Here is a 25,397-nt window from a genome sequence, read left to right on the forward strand (position 1 = left end):
GGAGAGGGAGAGGGGCTGCCTGTGGGTCTAGCCTCCCCCCTGTGCCTTCTCTCTACGCTTCTGAGATGACGAAGCCTTCCTCTGCTTTTTTGACGGAGAGCGGTGCTGGCCTCTGGAATGTACCAGGAGATCGTCATGCGCCTAAGACAAAGTACCTGGTGCTGATTCCGCTCAGTGCACCAGGGTAGGAGCCAGTGCCGACTCCATGAGAAGGGCCTGAAGTCTAATGTCTCTCTCTTTTTTTGTCCTGGGTTTGAAGGATCTGCAGATTTTACAGCAGTCGCTGATGTGGGATTCACCCAGGCAGCAGAGACAGTCAGTGTGCTGGTCACTCCTGGGCATCAAACACCTGCAAGACTCGCACGATTTAAACCCTGGGGCCCGGGGCATGCCCCAGCCCAAGGATAACTAACTAAACAGGTACTGCTGAACAACCAACAAGATTTGAGATGAGATGAGATGAGCTGCAGCAAAGCTGCAGCAAGTAGTTCTGATGCACCATCACTGGCGGCAAGAAGGAACTGAGGGTGGGGGGAGCGCATGGCTCCCCTTATGGAGTGCTACAGCGGTGCCACTCCAGGGGTCAGAGCAGCGCTCCCCCTATGGGTACTGCTAAGGGAAAAACTTCCGGCACCAGTGCACATGGCGAGCATGCACACCTACTGTGGAATACACATGAGCAACACATCTCAAATAACTGTGAGGCGCAAACAATTGTGGTAATTTAATAAGGGCCAAATGTAAATTTTTTGAGTGCAAGGGATGTTACGAGAACCAGCTGCTCCAGCCAACCTGAGGTCACAGCACACAGGCAGCCATTTAGCAACCTCAGATGTAGTAGCACCTGTGTTCTACAAATCCACTGGCTGTGACCTTGTATTGCCTCGAACCCTCCCCTCCCTGTGCCTGAGGTAAGGGCCACCAGAGATAGCTCCACCTTCACCTTGTGGAGCTAAGTCCCAGTGTGTGGCTTTCTGTTCTACCCTGTGCAGTACAGCAAGGCTGATTCCACTACATTTGGAGCTTCCTCACAGGTATGAGAGGGCTGTAGGATTTGTCCATCAATACTAGCAAATCTGGTAGTTACTTGTCTTAATATTACAACTTCAGAGAAGAGCTGAAGTGGTATGGCTAAAACACTGCCCTGCAACTTAATTAAGTGTTGTTCTGATTGAAGACTTCACTTCTAAAACAGTTTCCCACATTATGCAATTTAATAGGAAAAGTATCAGGATCATCTTGAGGGACAAAACTCTGCAAATACCATAATTCTAGTAAGTCAAGAAATATCTGGACTAGTATTAAGGAGGGAGTTTTACTTTTCTGTATTTAAATTAAAGTGAGTTTTCCTACCTGAGTTAGTCTGGGTACATAGGCTTCCATTTCTTCTCTAATACTATGAAAAGAATTAATAATATCCTGACTGGTTGCATATTGCTGTGATTGAATTGGAGTTGGACCATGATAATACCTATGAGAAGAGAAAAGGAAAAAAGAAAACACAAGGTAACTTAATTCCCAGTAGACTAAGATTTATGTAGCAGTTGCACCTCTCAGATTTTAGGTGCAATACAAATCTGGCCTCTATTAAAAATTAAATAAATCAGGAGTTTGATTGGAAATGTAAAAAAAATAACCATAAGCTTTCAAATTCCACCTACAACTTCAGTTTTTCCCATATGTGACAGCAAAATGAGAAGGGACATGGCATTCTTGATTTTGTGTTATGCAGATCTTAGGGCAGGGTATGCTGCATCAGCACAGCTGCAGAGCTCTCCTGTCAGCATAGTTAATCCACCTCTGTGAGAGGCAGTAGCTTTGCTGACAAGAGAAGCTATCCCGCTGACAAAGCGCTGTCTACATGGTGGGGGGGGGGGTTAAGGTTGGTATGACTATCACTCTGGGGAGTGGATTTTTCACACTTGAGTGATGCAGTTATACCAACCTAGGTCTGTAGCATAGACCTGGCCTTAATGTCATCACCCCTTTTATGCTTTGCGCAGCCCTGGCAGTACTGTCACTTAGACTGTCAGACTCCAGATGAATGGGGCAAGTCCCACCTCTCAGGACTAGTATTTGACGAACACCACTACACCATTGGTTCACATTTGGAAGGTTATCTTTGCAAGTGTCAGGACAAGAGATATGTTTTTCAAACTGAAAGCTTAGGTTCTGGAAGACAAAAGGGCAGCACATCACAAAAGAAGTGAATCAAACCATTGAGAGTTGTCCCAAGTCAACACCCAAGTAAGACTGGTGTCTGCAGAGTGCGCAAATATTTCCAAATGCATCATACCAACAGAAATGCTTATAAGATGTCTCAAACTACATTAATAAGGTACATTTGTTAGACTTTCATACTCAAACTAAAATTATGGATCTCTTCTAACAATAGTTTGTAATAGGTTTACTAAATTCACAAAAGTCAGTATGAACTAAAGATGCAGTTTTGAAAATGGTAACTACTTACATTTGTTTAAACAAGGTTTCAGATTAAATTTTAATCTAGAAGCACTCAAATGCCATGTAAAATACGAAGCAGATTAGGGACAGACTGATTCTGAATATATCATAAAAAGATTTATTAGTTTTAATATGTTGAAACATCCAAAGAACTGCAGTTTTCTTTTATTCATTGAACTTACCGATCAGATTTCTTTAGGTTTAGTGCAATAGTTTTAATGCTATTATTCTTTCCTAAATCTTCATATTCAATAGCCTCCTGTAGCTTCACCTGTGATATAATGAGAGGCAAATAAAAACTAATTACTTATGATATAGTTGCACACACGTAGACAGTGCTTTTTTCCTTGTCCATAGTTTCCTGGTAAGAGAGTGGCAAAAAACCAAGATAAATGGAAAAAAAGCCCATGTGGCTCAGATCCTCTGCTCTGGCAGTGTATCACCAGTGTAGGTTGGGAGAAGAGGTGCATAGGTGGGTTTGGCTGCCTAGCACAGTTTTCAGTGACACTGGCTGTGAAGGCCACAAGATCCCTATACTATTTGCCATGGCATAGGGGGAGCTGCGGTATTTTCTCTATGCCACAAGAGGATTACCCCCACATACATGGGTCTTTCTTCCATGGCAGGCTGTTGGCCCTGTGATTAAGATTCCCACAGTAGCGCAGCACAAAGTGGCCAAACGCTGTGCTATGATCTCAGCCAATATATTCAGCCAAATCCTAAAGACATTTACACAAACAGACAGGCCTAATTTTACAAGTGACTAGCATTCTTGGGTATCGAACCTGACATTTTAAAGGATGCAGATCTTCAGAGGGCAAGTACTCAGCACTTTCTGAAAGTCAGGTCCCTTTAAGGGTCTGAAACTGAGCACCCAAAACTAAAGACACTCAACAACACTGGTCAGTTCAGAAAATGTAAGACAATTATAATTGGAGTCAATGCTTGTGAGAGGACATCAGAATTGGGCTGAGTGTTTAAATGCATTGGAAGTTCTGTGGTAACAAATCCTATCGTAAAATTATTTCAAATATTTTTAAATTAAAAAGCACAGAAGCCAAGAAAAACTAAAATGTTTAAGAATTCCAAAATCATTGTCTTGTTATACAAATAATTTTTTAAATGGCATTTGAGAAATTTTAGTAAAAGCAGAAACTTGTCAAAGATTGTCTGACAGTTTTGAAGGCAGTGACAGTAAAACTCACTTGCTCTACGAATATATGAACAGGGAATACATGACTGAAGCCATATTTAGGTAAATTCTCTACTGAAATCCCACGGGCCGAGCTCCCCGCCACCCTCCCTTTTTAAAAAAACATGTTCACACACATGTTTTAGTACTAGTGTCCTTTACTACTTTTTCTGCAGATCCTGACTAGGATTTTTTTTTTAATATTCAGAGCCACCTCATTAAAAAGAAAAGCGCACACATACATAAACAACCCTTTTGTAGTCTGTTTATGTGTATATGTTACTTAATACAAGAGGAAGGAACAGCGTTAATGTTCTTAGTGCAGGAATTTAAACCTAGAGCCAGTGCAGATATGTAGCTAAATAAGGTGTTCATTTGTGGTAGAAAATATTAAGGAGCATTAACAGTAGTATACTTAAATATGATACAATGAAAACTGCTTTGGAGATCTCTTGCTTTCTTCATCCATTAGGTGCAGAGAGATTTTCCTTTAGTCCTGTTCTGTTATTCATTCCCACTGAAAACTGCCCCATACAGTGAAGTCAGGGCTAGTGACTGCCCCAAAAGCTACAATGCGTATTTTCTAAAAACTATTTGCTACTTGTGTGGATTTCAAGTAATTCTGCGGGAACTGAGGGAAGTGTATGTGCAAAGGTTAAAAGTTAGTGGAGTTTCCCCCCTTAGCTTTTTGGATTGCAGTACACAGTCATTCAAAACAGTCTATTTTCTTAGCAATTTTACATAATTCCAGTAATCTAAGAGAAACACTATAGTTGCCTCATTTTTGTGCACCAATAATCAATTAAATTTGAAACTCATTTTCAGTTGAGCACAATGATTCTGATGCAAGATCAACCCTTTAAGTTGAAGTATCAAATTATCATTCCGTTTACTAATACGTAATAAGTATGCATTCCCTCCCCAATGTATTCAATATATTAATTCCATGCCGTGGTTGCAACTACTACTATCTTAATTCTTTGCCTGGATATTCTCCTAAAGGTGCTCAGGCACTTACAGCAGTAATACATAAATACAACCACACACAGTGAACAGAACATGCATTTTAAGATCCATTAGAAAGGTATGGGGAAAAATGTCAATGTTCACTCAGTGAAAGGAAAAAAAAAACATCAGGAAGATTGTATTATCAATTAAAGTTATTTGCATTTAAATAACTAAAGAGCTCTTTGTCAACAGCATGTTCATCTTAAGGCTGTTGTATTTAATTAATACTTTACAATCATATCACTCTTCATATATTTAAGTAGATGATGCTTAATGCAGCTGTTTGCAGTACTATACTTCAGCTGGAATTGCAGTGGCAAACTCACATTGTTCATACCTTTTTTATTGGTGGCTGAAAGAAATCTGAATCCCTGGAGTTTCCATCCATACTGCTGGTCTCACTGTAGTGATCATTTTGTGCTTCTCTTAAAATAAAACACAGTATTAAAAGGAAGTGAACAATAAGTCATCTAGTGGGAGACTGACATTTAGACTGAGGACATGTAGTAAATTAATCTGTTTCAAAATATATTTAATTCCAAATTATTTCTTTCAAAAAGGTCTGCACTTAAATGACTGACTTATGGGTGTCACTCTAAAAAGGGTCAGTATTTTGTTCATGAAGGCCAATGGGATAGGATTCCTCGTCTCTGCACAAAGAAAAAAATAGCATACTCCTGACATAGACAGGGAGGTAACGGGACCATAGTGCAGTGAAGCAGTCCTCCTGCCAACTAAAACTTAAGTCACACACATTGTGTGCTACTGTTAATGCAGTTACATCACATCATTCCTGTGCAAATGTTGGCACACAGGGCAATAACTACTCTCAGGGCCAGCTCCAAGCACCAGCATTCCAAGCTGGTGCTTGGGGCGGCAATCTTCAAGGGTCGGCAGTCCCTGTTTTTTTGCCCCCAGGGATGGCAGGGGCAGTCCGTGTCCCCTCAGGGCAGCAGGCACGTTTCCGCGGTGACGGCAATTCAGCGGCAGCTTCTATGTTTAGCTGAAGCTGCTGCAGACAGCTAAATATAGAAGCTGCCGCTGAATTGCCGTCACCGCGGAAACGCGCCTGCTGCCCTGAGGGGACACGGACTGTCCCCCGCCGTCCGCAGCGGCAATTGTGTGTGCTGCTTGGGGCGGCGAAAACTATAGAGCCGATCCTGACTACTCTGTCGTTTGCTGCTGCTTCCATCTGCTCTATGGCGTTGAGATCTACTGTTCTGTCTTTCCTGCTAAGGGTTTCTCTTGGATACCCTTGTTTCCTCATACCAGCTGGTTTCTACTTAACATCTTCATGTGGGAGTCCATGTTAGTTTCCGGAGCACAGCTATTCCTTCTGATTCTGCTGGGGACAAGTGGCTGATTTCTCATATATCTGTGCTTGTAAACAAGTATTTCCAACCAAATGCCCAGGACCTGTCATAGGCACTTATTTTCAGAAGGGGTCTAGTTTTCTGTCTAACATTTTGATGGATTTCCAGTTCGAGGCCATATGTTAGCACTGAGATTACGTTTGAAAATTCCCAGTTTTGTTCTGAGTATCTTAGATTTCCATATATTAAGTTTAATAAATGCTCTGAATGCCTTTCCTATCCTTGATGTCACATCCTTCTTGATGTCTCTGTTGGCCATTATGGTGCTGCCTAGGTAGAATTATTCTACTTTCTTGATGTTTTTGCCTTCAAAATGTGATGTTACCATTTGATGTCTGGGTTTCCAGTATGTTTGTTTTAGCAGATGTCTGTTTTGAGTTCTGCTTGGCATGCTATATTTGCTAGGTTGTATTCGTTTGTAATTTTTCAGAGGTGTTGTTCAGTACAGCAAAATCAGCACCAGCAAAATCTAGGCTTTCTAGGCATTTACCATCTATCCATGCTATTTTGTATTGCTAATATACTACTTTGTTCTCCAGTCTATGACATGCCAAACAGTAGCAGTGATAAAATGTGGCCCTCATTTTGTGCCACTCTCCACGTTAAACCGCTCTTGTCTGGTGGTTCCCCTTAGAACACTTCTTATCTCTGTACATGGCCTTGATGATATTGACAACTTTAGCTGGGATACAGTAGGACTGAAGAATATTCACAATGTATGTCTGTGCAGGCTGTCAAATGCCTTTTGAAAATCAATGAAATAGGTAAGGAGGACAGCTTGCCACTCTATACGTTCTTCTGTGAGGCTACTTAGTGCGAATAGCTGCTCTATATAAGCTCTCTTGGGCCTCAATCCTGGTCTTCTCTAAGCTTTGCATCCACTACCTCCATCATCATCTGTAGTATCACACTGAAGAAGTCTTGCCCAACACTGCACTGCCATCTCCACACAAACTCGTCTGGCATGTGGAGTGCTGGGCATTCTACATTCCCGGTACGAGAGCTGCTATTCTCCCTCTAACTGGCACTCTGATCGTGACTGCTGCTGTGTGCATACAAGAGGAAGTACTCCCACATAGAAGGACGGGAAAGTAAAGGTGCTTTAACATCCAGTTTGTGCATTTTGTAGAATGGAATGTTTCCTCCCAGAAAGGCTTATTAAGATACAGTATTCCATTTAAATGAAAACACGAATACATCATATGAGCAAATATAGAAGCACTAAGGGGAAAAATGTTCCCCCATAAAGAACAGATTGGATAAGTTGACTATAGTTGGGTGAGTTTTGCAGGACTCAGGTAGAGAAGGAATCCCTCCTGGGCTGCGCAGCAGCCACTACTGCAACAGACTTGTAACTGAGCCACCTTGCATCTCTAAGGTTTGGCTCGTGAATCTGCACTAGTAGATCCAGTTGCCCTGGCTCTTCTGTCCCCTCCTCCTGAACACTGCAATATAGGAAGCCCCTACAGAGCTATGCTCAATGTGCAGGTGGTATGAACTCCATGTGAGGTCCTTGCATTCAACCAATTTATCCCTCTGCATGGCAAAACTGGACCAATTTCACTACACTCATAGCCTTCTAGGCCTTAATTTGGGCTATAGTTTGAATGAGGTTGTCAAATATTCTCTAAGGTGAAACTTTAGAAAGTCAAGGTACTTTTTTTTTTTTTTTTTTTTTAAATAAAACATGAAAAAAAAATTCCATGTTTGAGATTCAGTACAGAAGAGGAATATAGAAAGGTATTTCCAGCCTGCAATATTTTACACCACCTTGTGCAAAAATAACACGTCTTTAATTTTGGTGGTTGGCATGGCCTTATACATTGAAAGGAATTTTAAAAGTAAAAATGGAATCCACGCTATCAGATTTGTGTTTAGATCATAATATTCAACAGGCTTCAAGATAACATTGGTTAAATTTTCCAGTTTGAGTTATTCATCAGTTCTAAGAGTTTTTTCCTGTGCTGAAACTTACTGTTTTCTGAGCCCAGCTGCAAGGACCATGGCACTGTGATGATTAAAGCGTTTTATAATGGCAGCATTGCTACTCTCCTTTAAGGACTTTGAGGAGTTTGATGTGGATGGCACAGAGGAAACACCATAACCCTGCAAGTAAAGTAATTAACAGTTTGTTAGGTTATTCCAAACTAAATGCAGCAGGGGTCACTTGCAGGTTTAAACTAATGTAAATGGTGAATTCTCTGTAACTTGAAGTCTTTAAGCCACGATTTGAGGTCCTCAGTAACTCAACAAAAGGTTAGGGGTCTATTACAGGAGGGGGTAGGTGAAATTCTGTGGTCTACAATGTGCAGGAGGTCACACTAGATGTTCATGTTGGTCCCTTCTGTCCTTCAAGTCTGCAGGTCTAAAAAAGTGAGACTATTCCCTATTTTCCATTAGATCAGACATGTAGCAGTGATTCTGCATTTCCCATTTTCTGGGCTTTACTGAATGAACAGCATTGCAGTGTGGTCTAGAGGACTATACATAGTACTGGGAGTCCTCAGGGTCCTAATCCTGGCTCTACTGCTTACGTGCAGTGTGACCTCTTCACCTCTGCCTCAGTTTCCCCATTTGTACACTGGGGATAGTTCTTCCCAACCTCAGAGGGACGTTGAGAGGATTAATGTTTGTTTTGCACTTTGAACATGTAAACCTATGTATAAATGTGAATTCTTTATTTTCAAACTGTTACCTGCAATTACCAAATTCTTACAGAAGTTTGTAGAAATCCAGCAGGCCAAGGACTATTACATTTTCAGTAGTAAACAAATAACTAGGAATGTCATTCACCAAATCTGTCATCTTGTTTTAAATTTTATTAAGTTCTTGGGGATACAGCTTATATCCCTGTAAAACAATATCAAGTTGTACTAATTTGAACTCTTGATTCTAGCTACTAATTCTTCAGTTCTACCCATTAAGTCAATGGTATCTTTGGAGCTATCAAACATGTCTTATGCTGTATGTGGTGCAAACTATTTGGTATTTAATATTTTAAATTGCTATGAAGAAATGTCTATAGTTTTAATTTTATTTTAAGTAAATACGTTTGACCAAAAATGTGGTAACTTTTATATTTATCTTCACTTTGAACTAGGGCTTGGGAGCTGTGCTCCAGCTCCGCTTCAGCTCCAGGTAAAAACCTGCAGCTCCACTGTTCCAGAGCTGCTCTGCACTCCAGGTTCCGCTTCAAAGCCCTGCTTTGAACTCAATCTTCTGTAGTGTAGGATTCCTGTTTACCAATGCCAGGTAGCCACTAAATGGTAAGGATTAAATAAGGGGATGTCTATTTTAAAATGAAAAAGCTGTACCAAAATGCTTCTAGAAGCAAAGTCAGATCTTATACCAGTATGCTTAGGAAGCCAGCTGACGTAATGCAGCGCCATAGAATAAAGAAAAGCTGCACAGCACACAGACTGAGAATACAAGTGCTGATTCTCCATCCACCTACCCCAATGTATAGCAGAAGTAACTCTGTGCAGTTACACTGGTGTAGAGCTGATGTGATTAGAATCAGACCCAGAACATCACCACAAAGAAGAGAAATTCAGTGACAAATTAGCATTAGGCACCAGAAGTTATTCAGTGGAAAGTTGTATTTTAGTATTGTTTGTGGTCCTTTTTTTAAGCTGATAAGGTGATCCAGTTTTAAAATGTAGGAACTTTTACTTTTTTTGTTTTAAAGTCTCTGTACTTGCCTCATCTAACGATTTATCCTCCAAGGCAGTTAAATCTAGCAGTGGATTTTTCACCCCTTGAGATACCATTGTTTTTAATCCTATGAGAAGAAAAAAAATATAAATGTTATCATGTAAAGTAGTATCTAAACGAGAGTATCTGTCAACACTAAGGGTTGATAAAACGTAACCCTCAAAAGTTATCTGGACTTCAGTACCTTGCTATGATTCCATAATTTTCTTAAACATATAGTACTAAATTACTATTAGACACCAATATACATGCAGAAAATTTATTTCTAAAACAGCACTAGTGGTTGCTAAGCTTGAATTTGTAGTTTAAACTTTAAACAACCAACATGTAAGATATCTGATGCATTTTGGATTATATGGGTTTGCAGGAACCAGTGAACTTAACACTACAGGTATCAAAAAACCAAGGCTGTATCTATTTTAGAACACAGGTATTTCTACAAAGTACAATAATTTTTTTTAAATCCTTTGAATATGTTGCATGGTTGGGAAAAAGGGTAGTGTCAGAAGGTTTTGCATGTGTCCAAGTGCTATTATGTGCACTAACTTTCAGCCCTTTACGGCATCTATCATTAAAATCAGTCTTTCAAAAATACAGACTAAAAATTATTGCAGGAATTATTCTAACTCGTTCCAGATACTTCCCCCGCCACAGTTCGAAACATTTTCTAGTAATTCATCAATGGTTAACCTTTCTATGGATCACTTTACCCATCTGATGATGATGTATGGCTTTTGTTTGCTTTGGGATTGTCATATGAAGGACACTATCAGAATGAAAAGCATTCAATATTTATTAGTATATTAAAGGATCTAGTCTTCTCTCCGTGTGTGTGTGTCATTCATGGATTATACACATGTATCAAGAGAAGATGACATTTTCAGAATATAACTTTGAAGTCTTTCACCTCTAGATCCTTGTTTCAAATATGGCCCAGAACTGTGATGGTCAATAAAAAGAAGAACATATTCAAGTGGCCTGTGAAAGAAACCAATCTTTATCCACTTTCTAGAGAACTGATTTATCACAAAACCCACATCTGTTGCGAGTCTCAGAGACACCACAGAATAAATAGTCCTGTGAACAAAAACTATGCCCACCCAGTCAGAGGTACGGTTAAGGCCCCTTGACTGTACATTATGAGGAAGCTTTCACTGACATTATCTATGCTGCATGAGTTGTGCATAAAAGGAGTTTCCAGTGCTGGCATCTTAAGCAGTAATTTGTTTCTAAGCATTTTAGTATGGGACCTGAAATGTCTTCCATAATCAGATACTGTAAATATATAAACATTCAGCCTGATCAACACTGTCTAAAGATTACATCATAGGTCTTGGCTCCTGACATCTTGCAGCATTTATCAAACAACAGGACAAATACATTACTTTTAAAAATGAGAATGTAGGTTTTATCTGATTAATGTGGCTTTCAAAAACGTAGCTTTATTTTTTTTTAATTAATTTTGAAGTTTCACTATATTGTGCCTAACACCACAATCACCTGTTGCAGAGAAAGAAAAGCTTACCTTTTTCATCCATTTTGGCACATTCAGCAAAGAGGTCTTTTGAGCCTGTATTCAGCCTATCTCGATGGAAGTAGTGAGACTGAAAAAATCGTGTCCAGAATTCTTTTTCTGTCATATTATGTGGAACATTTTCTGCATATTTCACTTTTACTGCAAAAAAACAAAGTGCTTATAAGCTATTTTTCAATTCAAGATACTGTTTTACCTGTCAGTATGTACTGGAAAATGACCAAAGCTTATCTTGAATAGGCATAAACCCACACAACTTACTAAAAAGATAAGGAGTTTGGATTTTAAAAAGATGCCAATTTATGCAACAAATACAAGTTCTGATATGCCCAACAATGCTTATAATGTATTGGAAACAAATACCAATAACATATAAACTTTGAAAATGGTATAGCTGGGCACCTCTGAAAAATTTTAAATGTCCGAAGTCTAGTAATTTAAGAGGAATCCTTCCGTGTTGTTCCCAAGATGGACTGGTTCTTTTTCATCCAGGACTGATCAAACTAATGTCAGTATCAGGGTCCAATCTAGCATTTGTAAATCAGATAATTTACCAACAATCTCTCAGAAAATTTTAGAGTAGTTAAAATAAATCCTTCAAATGGAAAGTGACACTTGAGAATGAACATTTACTCATAGCTTAAAGGCAAAGCAAACTGAATAATTCAAGAGTCTCTCTTCAGCCTCAAGCCTTAAAATTAGGGCTGTCAAGCGATTAAAAAATAATCATGATTAATTGCATGATTAATCGCACTCTTAAACAATACAATACTGTTTAAATAGTTTTGGATATTTTCTATATTTTCAAATATTGATTTCAATTACAACACAATACAAAGTGTACAGTGCTCACTTTATATTTATTACAAATATTTGCACTGCAAAAAACAAAAGTAATAGTATTTTTCAATTCACCTAATACAAGTACTGTAATGCAATCTCTATCATGGACACTGAACATACAAATGTAGAATTACACCTCTACCCCGCTATAACGCGACCCAATATAACAGGGGTTCGCATATAGCATGATAGCAGCGGGGCTCCGGCAGAGCTTTAAAGGGTCCGGTGCTCCGGCTGCTGTGGGGAGCCCCAGGCCCTTTAAGTCACCACTGGAGCCCTGCCGCTGCTACCCGGGGCTGCTGCAGCGGGACTCTACCGGTGATTTAAAGGGCCTGGGGCTCCCCAAATCACTGCTGCAGCCCTGCCACCACTACCCCGATATAACGGCGTTTCATATATAACACGGTAGGGATTTTTGGCTCCCCAAGACCACATTATATTGAGGTAGAGGTGTATGTACAAAAAAACCCCTGCATTCAAAAATAAAACGAAGTCCACTCAGTTCTACCTCTTGTTCAGCCAATTGCTCAGACAAACAAGTTTGTTTACATTTGCAGGAGATAATGCTGCTCACTTCTTGTTTACAATATCACCTGAAAGTGAGAACAAGTGTTCGCATGGTACTGTTGTAGCCGGCATTGCAAGATATTTATGTGCCAGATGCACTGAAGATTCATATGTCTCTTCATGCTTCAACCACCATTCCAGAGGACATGCATCCATGCTGATAACGGGTTCTGCTCGATAACCATCCAAAGCAGTATGGACCAATGCATGTTCATTATCATCATCTGAGTCAGATGCTACCAGCAGAAGGTTGATTTTCTTTCTTGGTGGTTTAGGTTCTGTAATTTTTGCATTGAAGTGTTGCTCTTTTAAGACTTCTGAAAGCATGCTCTACACCTCATCCGTCTCGGATTTTGGATGGCACTTCAGATTCTTAAACCTTGCGTTGAGTGCTGTGGTTATCTTTAGAAACCTCACATTGGTACCGTCTTTGAGTTTTGTCATATCTGCAGTGAAAGTGTTCTTCAAACAAACAGCTTGTGCTGGGTCATCATCAGAGATTGCAATAACAGGAAATATATGGCAGAATGCATGTAAAACAGAGTAGGAGACATACAATTCTCCCCCAAGGAATTCAGTCACAAATTTATTTAATGCATTATTTTTTAATGAGCATCATCAGCATGGAAGCATGTCCTCTGGAATGGTGGCCAAAGCATGAAGGCACATATGAACGTTTAGCATATCTGGCACATAAATACCTTGCAATGTTGGCTACAAAAGTGCCATGTGAATGCCTGTTCTCACTTTCTGGTGACATTGTAAATAAGAAGCAGGCAGCATTATCTCCTGTAAATGTAAACAAACTTGTTTGTTTTAGCAATTTGCTGAACAAGAAATAGGACTGAGTGGACTTGTAGGCTCTACAGTTTTACATTTTGTTTTTGAGTGCAGGTATGTAACAAAAAAAATCTACACCTTGTAAGTTCTGCTTTCACAATAAAGAGATTGTACTACAGTACTTGTATGAAGTGAATTGAAAAATACTATCTTTTGTTTGCCATTTTTACAGCGCCAATATTTGTAATAAAAACAAAGTAAGCACTGTCTATTTTGTATTGGATGTTGTACTTAAAATCAATATATTTGAAAATGTAGAAAAACATCCAAAAATATTTAATAAATTTCAATTGGTTTTCTATTATTTAACAGTGTGATTAAAACTGCAATTAACTGTAATTATTTTTAATCGCGATTAATTTGAGTTAATTGCATGAGTTAACGTCGATTAATCAACAGCCATACTTAAAATATTTCCAGAACCTACCCAAAAAAACACTGAAGTAAGGAAGTAAGACCATACAAGCAGTGCAGAAGAGAGTATGAGGGAATGTGCAGAAGCACTGCACGTTTTACCAACAGAAACAAGTGTAGGACTAACCCTCTAGTCTTCCAATGATAATACCTAATAAAATCAATTTAGAGTGCTTTGTATCACATACGTATTGATTTTTCTGCCTACCTGCAGGATACGTCCTGAATATGGATTCAATAATATCTGAAGTTAAGTTATACCTCAGACCATTGCAGCCATCAGTTTGAGGCCGAACATCAGCCTGCGGAAACAACATAATAATATTGTCATAAACTGGGTAAAACCGTATATGTTGAGTTAAAACCTTGTTAAAACAAAAATATGTGAACCCACATGTACGATAGCTGTAAGAGAGAATTAATCTATATAAACAAAAACAGAAGTAGCAGAGTGGATTGTTTGTTTTTTAAGCCACAGTACAAAATGAAGAGCAGCTTTGATTGTCCCTTAAGGACACTAATTTATTTGCTCACAGCAAATGTCTTTCACTGCAAAATTGTCTTTTCAGGTGGAAGAATGATTTATCAATAAATATTAAAAGGACTGAATACACACATTTCTTGGCTAATCTCTTCTCAAGGGGAGGGTGAATGATAGCATACGAATACCTGAAGGTAAAGAAAAAGGGCAGAGGAAGTATCATACAAGGAGTAAGAGAATGAAATTGAAGGGGAAAATCTTTCAGACGGAGGTATAGCAGAATATGGAAGTGTAACAGGAAATAGAGGAAACCTCTTTTCTTATGACTTTTATAAATAGACCAGACAGAACACTTGAAGGTATATGCAGAGAAAAATCCTGCACTGACAAGGAGACTGGCTTAGCTTCTGAGACTATGGAAAGATAATGAATACTCCTGTTTAGAAGTGGGGAATTTCAATTTTAATTCATCCACATTTTACAGAGAAAGTCTAGCTAAGAAATAAATGTTTTTGTTTTAAAATCCATCCATTCTGTAGGTCAAACATACCAGAAAAGCTGCAGAGATGCCCACATCCTGCTTACTAGGTGCCACAGAATTATCCACAGAGTTCAAGCTTAAACGGTTGGCCCAGAATTCTTCGGCACTAATTACTTGGCTCACAACGAGGTCTTTATAAAGCTGAAACAAAACAGGATCTTCTTGCAGCATTCTAGTAAAAGAATGTATTGAATAAAATTGAAACATTCCACACTAATTCAGCAGGATTTCTGTGTCAATAAGTTATATGGGTTCCTGAAGGGAACAGATCATAGCGAGGTAAGAAACGCACAGCATTCTCAAATAAGTTATAATTAGTTGTACAAGTGAGATATTGAGGCCAGTACTGCTATTCATATTGGCCAAAGGGGAAGAGACTAAGGGTTTGTCTGCATGGGGACACTCAGGGAAGTGAAGAAAAATCAACTGAAGTTGTGAAGTTCACAAGCATTAGTTTAAAAGGCATTAAACCCCTGTATGGTCACTCATTCAGAAGTAAAATGGCCGTAGTTTGCTGTAGCTTAATCCTCACTTAAGAAGAGTCCACTCAGGTTTAATGTGCTTTAATTCATGCACTTTAATTTCATACCTTTAGTTGATTCATCTTAACTTTTCTGAATGTCCTTGTGTAGACAAGCCCTAAACAGAAGCAAAGCTGCTGGACGGGGGATAGTTTTAATGGGGAAAAATGGTGATCCCTAGAAAGAAGTTAATACAAGATGGTGGCCACAAAAAGAAGAAAAGTTACTTGTCTTATAGTAACTGGAGTTTGAAAGCTATTGTCAATCTATAGTCACTCCTGGTGCCCACGTGGTTGAGATCGGAGTCTTAGTCTTTTGGCCAGCACTGTCCAGTGGGGCTGCACATGCACCCTGAGTGTCCTGATGCTCCTGTTCCAAGGATATAAAGGGCAGAGCATGCCCAACTGCCACTATTTCCTTCATCATCACAGAATCCAGATGTTCTAGGACTCCATAATAGCAGGGAAGAAGGATGGGTCACGGAATATACATGGAAAACACATTTCCAAGAACTTTTTCTTTTCCTTAAGTGGTTGTAGATATATATTCCATTCTTGGTGACTCACAAGCAATGACCTGATGCAAGTAGGTAGGTGCCTGGTGTTTATGTAAAGATTGCAGCATAGCATCAGACCTCAATGCTTCTACCAGGGAGCAAGTTTGCTAAAGTATGGATTGAACCACAAATAACTTCTTTTCAGGTGTCTGAAATTGGCATGCTTTGCCAGGAAGCTGTTGGGTATCTAAACTAGCTAATTTGTAACAAATCTTAATATTGACTGAAACACACATGGATAGTCTCTGGGCTGATGCTGCTCAACCTTTCATTCTCTCAGCAAATGCTGTAAATTGATTCAGAGAGGTCCTGAAGGATTTAGTCTTCTGCAAATAAATGGATAGATTTCTGTAAATAATTTAAGGTGTGCAGCCTAACCTCCCCCTGATTATTATGCGACTTAGGGAAAAATATTGGTAAGTGAATCATTTGGGCAAGAACAAGGGATGGAGTGTAAGGAATACCTTATCTCTAAGAAATATGTATAGGGAGGTCCTGTCTTAAGAGCCTGCATTGCCCCAACTCTAATTAGCTGATGTAACTGCTAGTAAAAAGGATGTTTTCAAAGCTAAGTCAAGCAAGGGGCTAAGGGTTCAAATGGGAGGAGGGGAAGAGCATTAAGTATGCCACAACTCCATTAAGGTCCTATGGATCGAGAGGTTTCCTTACTGATGGAAAAACATATAAAAGGCCTTTAAGGAATTTCACCACAAGGAGGTGGGAAAAAACTGTAGTTTTCAATGGGGGTTGGGGAAGGTGTAATAAGCAAAAGAGGCTATGAGGTGCACTCTAACAGAGCTAATCAACAGTCACAAACTCTTTAGACCAAGCAAGCAATTCAAACCAGGAGGGAGCTTGTAGTCAATAGGCTGTAATTCACATTGTTCACAGCAAATCCTGGATCTTTTCCATTTAGCAGCGTAAATTAGTGTGGCACAAGAAGGAAAGATATTGATCCAGTAGACTGATCAGAGCGACTCTCAACCAACCCATTGAAATAATAGTTTAGATATGGATGGAGAATGGGATGACGTCATAGCCAAGGCAGAAGAGCTCCTTCTTTGAAAATGCTGCCTTGTTCTTTGAAGCTTTTGAGGCTCTCTGGTGAAATAAGGTACCAGATGATGATCTCTGTTTGGCATAAGTATGAGGTCTTCCCTATTTTGTCCAGGGGGGGTCTGCCCTGCCTGAATTAAACGACTCAATGCAACCAGCCTCCAACAAAAAAAAATGTAAGATGCACCTCTCAAATCTTTAAAGTCCTTTGGGCATAATTAACTTTACTTGAGGGGGTTGGCTGGACTAATGGGATCAGGTGATAGTAAGCTGAACATCTGGGCCTCATAAAAAGGCTTGAGAGAGAACAGTTGGAGAGGAAGCTGTGCCAGAGGCCACAGACAGCAAGAAACTCTTGGAGGGATAAGGACCCACAGGGAGCAAGTTAAGCTCCTATGGGAGGCCTTGAGCTATGAGTCTGCAAGAAGCAGGGAGGTCCTTGGAATGAGACACACTGTGGAGGAACCCTACTATGAAAATGGGTCCAGGAAAAGCAGCCTAAAAATCAGTGCTGTATTACAGCCACAGGCAAGGATTTCAAGTAGGGCTGTCAATTAATTACAGTTAATGACTGTGACTAACTGAAAACAAAAATTAACATGTTAATATTTTTAACAGTATTAATTGCATACCTCTGGGAGGGGAAGGAGGCATCGGCTGTAGAGGGACCCTACAGTGCCCGGCCAGGTGCAGTAACCCAATCTGTCTCCGGAGGACAGGAAGAGGCGAGAAGAGGAAGTGGCTCCCATCCCAGCTCCGGTGGAGAGGAAGGGATCCTGACCCCGCTGTGCCCCACTGCCCCCAGCCAGACCCTCGCTCTGGGGACCAACCTCCCTCTACACTCTATTGTCTTTGGCTGGCTCCTTGCTCTGGGGACTACCCTCCTGTGTTCCATTGCCCCCGACTGGCCCCTCACTCTGGGGGTACCCCATAGAGAACCAAGGCCTGGTGAGCTCAGTCTCCCTGCACCAGTCTCTACAGCACTTGTATGAGGTGAATTGCAATACTATTTCTTTTGTTTATCTTTCCTGCAGTGCAAATATTTGTAATAAAAAATAAAGTGAGCACTGTACACTTTGTGTTGTAATTTAAATCAATATTTGAAAATGGACAAAACATCCTAGCATATTAAATAGAATACCATTTATTTAAACAGTGCGATTAAAAGTGATTAATTTCAATTAATTTGTTTAATTGCTTGACAGCTCTAATTTAAAGGTGGCCCAGATGGGGCTGAGAACAGAATCTAGAAAGTGGGCTGAAGAGTAACCCAAAAGGGACAGAAGAATTGTTAGTCTGACCTTCTGGTTGGACCTTTACGATCCAAGGGAGAGACTGAACTTTAAGTGTGATCAGGCCATAGCGCCAGGTTGCTCGAAGACAACGACGACCACTGCAGAACAGAGCAGCCAACAAAAGGAAGTGCAGGACTGGAAGAAACCCTGCAATGATGGGTATTGACATTGGGAGGAGCTCTGACAGGAACTTTCACCCAACAACAGACTCGCACAGTGACTGTTTGTCAGAGATATGAGCCTTTCCAACACAAAAAGGAATCTGGGATGCCCACTGTTAGCTGGAATTGCTGCCTGGCAAAAGGGACAATACCTGAAGCCATGTAATTTAATCCTCAGTACTGACAAGAGCATCCTGATCAGAGGTTCGGGGGGAGGGAAGGAATCAAAATAAGGAAGGTAAAAATTTCTAAACTAATCAAGTAACTATCCTAGGACTAATTATATCTAGAGAGAGACTATGAAAAAGGTAGCATTGAGACCTGGACACTGAGGAGCTCCATTTTGCAGTTATGGATGGTGAGAAGGAATTAAGCGGCAGGGAGACCCACTCTGCTCTTCATGTCCTTGGTACAAGGACACTCAATGTGCAAGTGCAGCCCCAAAAAACAATGCTGGCCAAAAAAGACTCCAGTCCAAGCACACACTCAGTAAGCAGATAGATAGATATAGACAAGAACTCAAATAGCCTATGTTTCGTTTTTTTGTAGGCAGTGTATTTATTGCACTTCACATGTTATGTCAAGACAGTTAAAGAAGAATTTCTTACTCATTCTCACATTACCTATCAGAAATTCCAATCTAGAAATACTACAGAAGTAGACAGAAATCAGAGTTTGAGGTTATTTAGAAATGAGTAGTTTTAAAAAAAAAAAGCCTAATTACTAATGAAATGGCAAATTCTAGCCTATAAACCCTCCATCGTGTCCTTTCTAAATGAATACCATGAGGAAAAATTCAAATAGTTTTCTTTAAACACAAAACTGGAGAGTGTTTTCCAATACTTTAAAATTAAACAACTGTTCTTACTCTTTAAAAATACCGTAATATTTAATGAACTGTGCACTCAAGCCTTATTTGCCGCCCTGCTGAACACAAGTCTATTTAGAAAAATGGTATAGCCATGTTCAATTTAGGAAGGAAACTATTGGATAGAAAAAGTATTTGTAGTCCAGGGTTGGGGAGGAAATGAATAGATTCCAATGCATCATTTGTCTTGCTCTGCTTGTCTGCTGCAAGGAAGTAATTTCTAGTCTCTTTCTCTGAAATCCATTGATCCTTATGAGGTAACAGATTAGTCACAAAGCTTTTAACAAAATAAATGGCTTGCTTACGTAAGTCCTGTAACATGAAAACATGCTCAGAGGAATTTCACCAGAATCTAAAGCCACCAGATATTTACTGAAGTAGAACAAAACAAGCACTCTTGTGCTACAGCAATACAGCTCAAGAACTGTTCACAAGTCACAAGAAACATTTATGTTGTAATTAGAGAGGGGAAATTGACAGATTCCTTTTTGAAGATCTTCTTCTCCCCTGCCACTTTACCTGTTCTTTTCCTCAAGTTCTTTATTTGCTTTCCTCTTGAATTTGGGTAACAGTTGCTGAAGAAGGTCCTTCACTGCATCTCGCTCCTTCACTGCTGTGCTTTCATTAGAGAAGTGGAAGTTGGTTGTGTCCCCTGCATGCAGTACCAGCTGTAGCTGAATTTTAGCCTTTCCTTCAGGACTGATTTTCTGGCCTAGAAAATATAAAGAACAGCAATTAGTGATAGAAGTACATTTACATAACAAACTTTCTCCCCAAAGCATTTATATGCTGTTGTCTGCATCATCCAATTAAATCCTGATATCCCACACTGGTGGCATTATAGCACATTTCTTCTAGCCCTGGAAGTGAATCATGAAGCTGCCTTTACAGGTTAGCTTTAAAAGCTGCATCTCACTTTCCCCACTGCAACCAAAGACATTCTGAGAGGCCCAGATCCTGAGCTGCAGCAGAGTACTCCTTGGCCACCTTTATGTTCCACCTTTGCCAGTTTTCTAGCAAAACTCAGAGCAGCCCTCAGGTCCCTCCAAGTTGCAGGGCCTAGCAATAGCCCCAAGGCACTGCTTAGAGCAGATGGAGATCACTAAGGCATAAGGATGCCTGAGCCCTTCCTCTTTTCCCATAGCCACTGAGAAAAAGTAGATATAGGATCAACTATGGGAGATCTACACTGCCCATGGTGCATATCTACCTGCTTCTACATGGAGGCATTGTCCTATTTGCACTGCTTCCCTAAAGCCAGCATAAGCTGCCCTACCACACCTCAAGATCTGATCCCACAAACAATAAAGGGAGCATCTTTCAGCTTCCTATGATTGTCGCTATGCCTACAGATGTAAAGACTGGAATTTGAGAGAATGTTACTCTATTTACTCAATGTCTGCAAGAACTGATACCTCCCCCTCCAGTCTTCTAAACTACAATATGTAAATGCTATGATAGGCTCAATAGCTGGAGAGGATAATATCCTCACACTACTTCTAGTTATAAAATAGGTGAACAGACTTTCTAAATTGTTATTAATCAGATATCTGTTAGAGAGCACTGAATTTTAGAGTTTTGACTCAGCATTGATTAACAGCCACACAACTTTTAAAAATGTTGTAACAATCATATATGAATTTAGACAGCATATGTTCTAGGGCTACAGACAGAAAAAGATATATGCAATTTGCAAGAGTTTGTGTTTTTAGTATTGAGTATGGACAGAAAGCACTACTCTCATGCAGGCACAGCACAAGCAGGCACTATGGAAACTCAGTTTTCACTTACACTACACTACTATTTCAGTTGTGGATGTTTACTGAACAATATTACTAGTCGAGCCAAACTGTCAAGTAATTTTGGAGGACACAGATGATATGAATGAACTTATTTTCAGCAGTGACCCCACTGTATATCAGATTTTAATCTAGATTTCCACAAATGAAAGGCTAGTATAATAAACCATCACACTACATAACTCTACTAAACATTAATCAATTTATACCTAACAGTGAGCTGGGTTTTTATAGAATAAACTGTCACTGAGCTAGATGCACATCCTAATTAGCCGAAAATAGGTTAGGTCAGGGGTTGGCAACCTTTCAGAAGTGGTGTGCTAAGTCTTCATTTATTCACTCTAATTTAAGGTTTCGCATGCCAGTAATACATTTAAATGTTTTTAGAAGGTTTCTTTCTATAAGTCTATAATATATAACTGAATTATTGTTGTATATAAAGTACAAGGTTTTTAAAATGTTTAAGAAGCTTCATTTAAAATTAAATTAAAACGCAGAGACCCCTGGACCGGTGGCCAGGACCCGGGCATTGTGAGTGCCACTGAAAATCAGCTCGCATGCTGCCTTTGGCACGCGTGCCATAGGTTGCCTACCCCTGGGTTAGGTAGTTCCCTCTTAGACCCCATAAATCCTGTATCCTCCCAAAAAAGATACGGCCTAGGTGATTTTCCATTAGACTACAGTACATATTTCTGCTTCCAAGCTATTGCAGAGATTGCTAGCAACTTGGGAAAATGAAAGAAATATTTAAGAAATTTGGGATCTATATTAAAAACACCTGAAAAACTTTTGAATTGCAGAATCTTTCATGCCTGCAATTTACTTCTGGATCCACTCATGTTTGTCAGAAAGAATCATCTAATGAAATGCCCAAATTGGCCAAATACATGTAAAAAATATTTGAATCTTATTTAAATATTTACTAAAAATTTGCATACAAGAGAAATAGAAAGAGCTTTCACTTACATTTTATATCTGCATACATATGGCTGACTGTGAATCGATCTTTGCCTTCAGGTGCCCATGCTATCCTTTCAGCCATAAGGTAGAGAGCCCCATCCTGTTTCTTTTGACGTACTTTCTTTACTATCAGTAACACTTCCTCAGATGATGTTGCCATGATGGCTATAAGGTGCTATTAAAAGCACATGGTACAGTTAGTTAATTCAATAGCAATTAGTACAGTATTTCCATTGACAGATTTTTTCCAGTATTCCAACTTGTTTCAATGCATCAAAACTTGCATTTGCACTTAAATACTTATTCTGTAAACTAACAGCAGCATACAGTCATTGTCCAAGCCTTATCAGACACACACTCTGAACTCCACTTTATACATGCAGTCAAACTTTTTCAGATTAAATAAAATAATCATACACAAATATAACAATCCACAGCCATATTATACTTAGATGTCTGTTCCAATCCGCCTTGCGCTCCAGCTACACCTACATATCATTTCATTCCTATATTTTCTATTTCTCTTTTGTGTTTCTTTACCCGTTTGTCAAGCTGTGAAGAGCGCTTATACCTCAGAGAGCATCTCTGGTGGCATTTCATAGTGCTTTCCTTTTGTGATAGGAACTTTATATGTTAAAACTACTTGGAAGGGGAGAGGGACGAAAGTATTGTAGACTTACAGGTTCTTGCAACCGTACCTCCCAAATAAAAAGATGAACTAGTTACTTTCCCCTTCCTTCAGCACGATCCACTGATTACCATGCAAGATTTGAATGAGACTTCAGACACAATCATAATTTTAACTGGCCTATTTATTTTGTTCCAAAAATACTCAGGATCTAATCTTGCATCCACAGAAAGAATGAGAGTGTTGTCACTGACATCAGTAAGCCCTTCTGTAATTGGGAAGAAGGATAATGGGAGTGCCAATGTCTTTTTTCCTTTATAGTTTTCCTAATCTTAAATTTCTCAAGAGAACAGATAAATAGCAACATACAAACTTTACTATATTCCATCACTACAAATTTCATTCCTATCAGAATGACATGAAGTTTCCTTCTGTACTATATCCTTTAAAACATTTTATTCCCATCCTACTCCTGCAGTTTATTTGCAATGTACTTTACTGCCCCCTCCTCACTTTGCTACCAGTGTATTAAGTAGTTTTAGAAATCCTTTAATGCTTAGAATATGCACATTTACATGTTTTTTTAAATGCCAAGATCTACGATACTTTAAAAGAACATCTGTACCATATTTTACCACGTATTAAGAATAGGGATCAGAAATCAATATACATATCCATTTATACTTACTTATGGATATGTTTTTTACCTGGATTTTAAATACTGTACAACTTTGAAAATAAAAATCTGATTGTTTTAAACGTGAACATCTATATGGATAATCAGTAATGACAGCACCTCTGCTCAGTGAAAATCTTACAAGCTGAGCAATCAGACAAGTGTTAAGTACCATATTTATGAGAGAAGATGTTTAGTAGTAAGATGTATTTGCACTTAGGTTTTGATCCAGAACCAAATCAACAGGTTTGATATTGACTTTAATGTTGCCGTATTGGGCGCGTATATGATTTCTGCCTGTTTGTGACAAAACTGTGGTAATCACTAGAATACTTGGTAAAATATCAGCTGTTACTGGTTTTTCTAACAAAGACTTAATGTTTCTGGCACAGTACTTTGCAGTATGCAGCTTCTGAATGCATAATATCCCACAAGCGGCTTGTTCCATTGTCTTGGAAACTGAATGCACTACTTTAGTGTTTTTCTGTTCTTTTTTTCTTTTTTGGTCATTGCTGCTACTTTTGCTTTTATGCCTCTGTTATAACTGCACTTTAAAGACATAACTGTCTGCAAACTACTCAAAAGTAGCAAACATTATCCAAGATCGGGGGGGGGGGGGGAAACCCAGAGTCCTCTTTAAACAGTGCATTAAGAATCAAAATATTTCACTAATCAGGGTTTAAAAAAAATACTGTACACCTACTATCTAACAAGACAAAATGGCTCCACCAGTTCGGTTCTGAGGCAATACTAAAATAGAAATCCAATAGCTTCTCCTCTAATTGCTGGTGGGAGGGCTCTCTTTTGTATTTTCTGTAGATAAGTGTTTATTGAATTGAATGAAGAAGACACTTTGTCTTCTCCATCATTTAATGCTTTCTAGCTGATGTGAGGAAGGAAAAGTTCCCCAATACTTCAACCTCCATTTTTGGGGGTGCACTTTCTATTAAATGTCTGCAGCAGTACTGTGAAAAGTGACACGATTCATGACAGTGTCACTACTGTTCCCAGGAGTCTGAACTACAGTTGTCAAGATGATAAGTTTTGTTAATTTTAATCTGCTGCTTCTTAGAAAAACTATAAATTAGCACCAAAGGCATTAGAGTTGTCTAGTTGAAACTCAGGAAGATGGCTCTTTGTCAGTTTACACTTGTTTCAAATTTGAAAGATTACCTTTGCAACCATGAAGGCTAGAAATCCAGTTTTATTTAAAAGCTTAAATTCTGCAGAAATTGATGGCTTAGGGACCCCCACTCAAGTAAATGGATTTTACATGCCATGTACTAAACAATATGAAAATACAACTTGTTAGATGCAGGTTTTTGCTATCGCTGACAGTAATTTATCTACGAAACATGAGGTTATGTTGTTGAACATTTGCGTTCTGCAACAGGGCCTTTGAAATAACGAAATAGGTAAATTTTCCAAAGCGCATATAGCTAAATCAGTGATTCCAACTTGTGGGTAGAACTCCGTGGAGGAGGCACAAAACTTCTCCTGGGACTGAAACTTTCAGCAGTACATGACTGCTGACACCACTCATCCTGAAGCATAAGTGGTGGGTTAAAAAAACAAAAACAAAGGAAGACTGAGCTACAAGCGTTGTTTATTTCCCAGTCCATTTCTGAATATTCCCCTTGAAACTGGGGCAGGAGGCGTAAATGCAGGATGTGAAGAGCCCAGCAAAGATTGGACAGCAGTAGTGGGGAAAAGGATCTTCAACATACCCACTTCCATTTCCCTACTTGGTGGATGAAGTCAGGCAGCAGAGACTAGCTAGCAGCTACTTTTAAGCCACCTGCCTGGCGTCTTTGTTTCTCTTTAATTAGCTCTCCCCTACCATTCCTGTTCTCTGCTCCTTCTAGAGTAGTCAAGTAACATAGTGGCACCAGGGGATCTGACTCATT

At 39.4% G+C, this 25,397-nt stretch overlaps 1 protein-coding gene across 1 annotated transcript in view; it reads right to left on the minus strand.

Annotated features, from left to right (window-relative positions):
* GTF2H1 (general transcription factor IIH subunit 1) overlaps positions 1–25,397 on the minus strand; it is a 40,003-nt gene that overhangs the window by 12,774 nt on the left and 1,832 nt on the right. Inside the window, exons 2-11 of the mRNA XM_050955815.1 lie at positions 22,193–22,361; positions 19,947–20,139; positions 14,980–15,142; positions 14,157–14,250; positions 11,276–11,425; positions 9,738–9,817; positions 8,012–8,142; positions 5,001–5,088; positions 2,646–2,734; positions 1,354–1,471 (exon numbers count right to left, since the gene is read on the minus strand). Of these exons, the coding sequence (XP_050811772.1) occupies positions 1,354–1,471; positions 2,646–2,734; positions 5,001–5,088; positions 8,012–8,142; positions 9,738–9,817; positions 11,276–11,425; positions 14,157–14,250; positions 14,980–15,142; positions 19,947–20,139; positions 22,193–22,346 (1,260 nt within the window). The 5' untranslated portion in view covers positions 22,347–22,361. The remainder of the gene's footprint in view (positions 1–1,353; positions 1,472–2,645; positions 2,735–5,000; positions 5,089–8,011; positions 8,143–9,737; positions 9,818–11,275; positions 11,426–14,156; positions 14,251–14,979; positions 15,143–19,946; positions 20,140–22,192; positions 22,362–25,397) is intronic.

The sequence above is a fragment of the Gopherus flavomarginatus genome, chromosome 5 (assembly GCF_025201925.1).
Source record: "Gopherus flavomarginatus isolate rGopFla2 chromosome 5, rGopFla2.mat.asm, whole genome shotgun sequence".
NCBI classification, from domain to species: domain Eukaryota; kingdom Metazoa; phylum Chordata; order Testudines; family Testudinidae; genus Gopherus; species Gopherus flavomarginatus.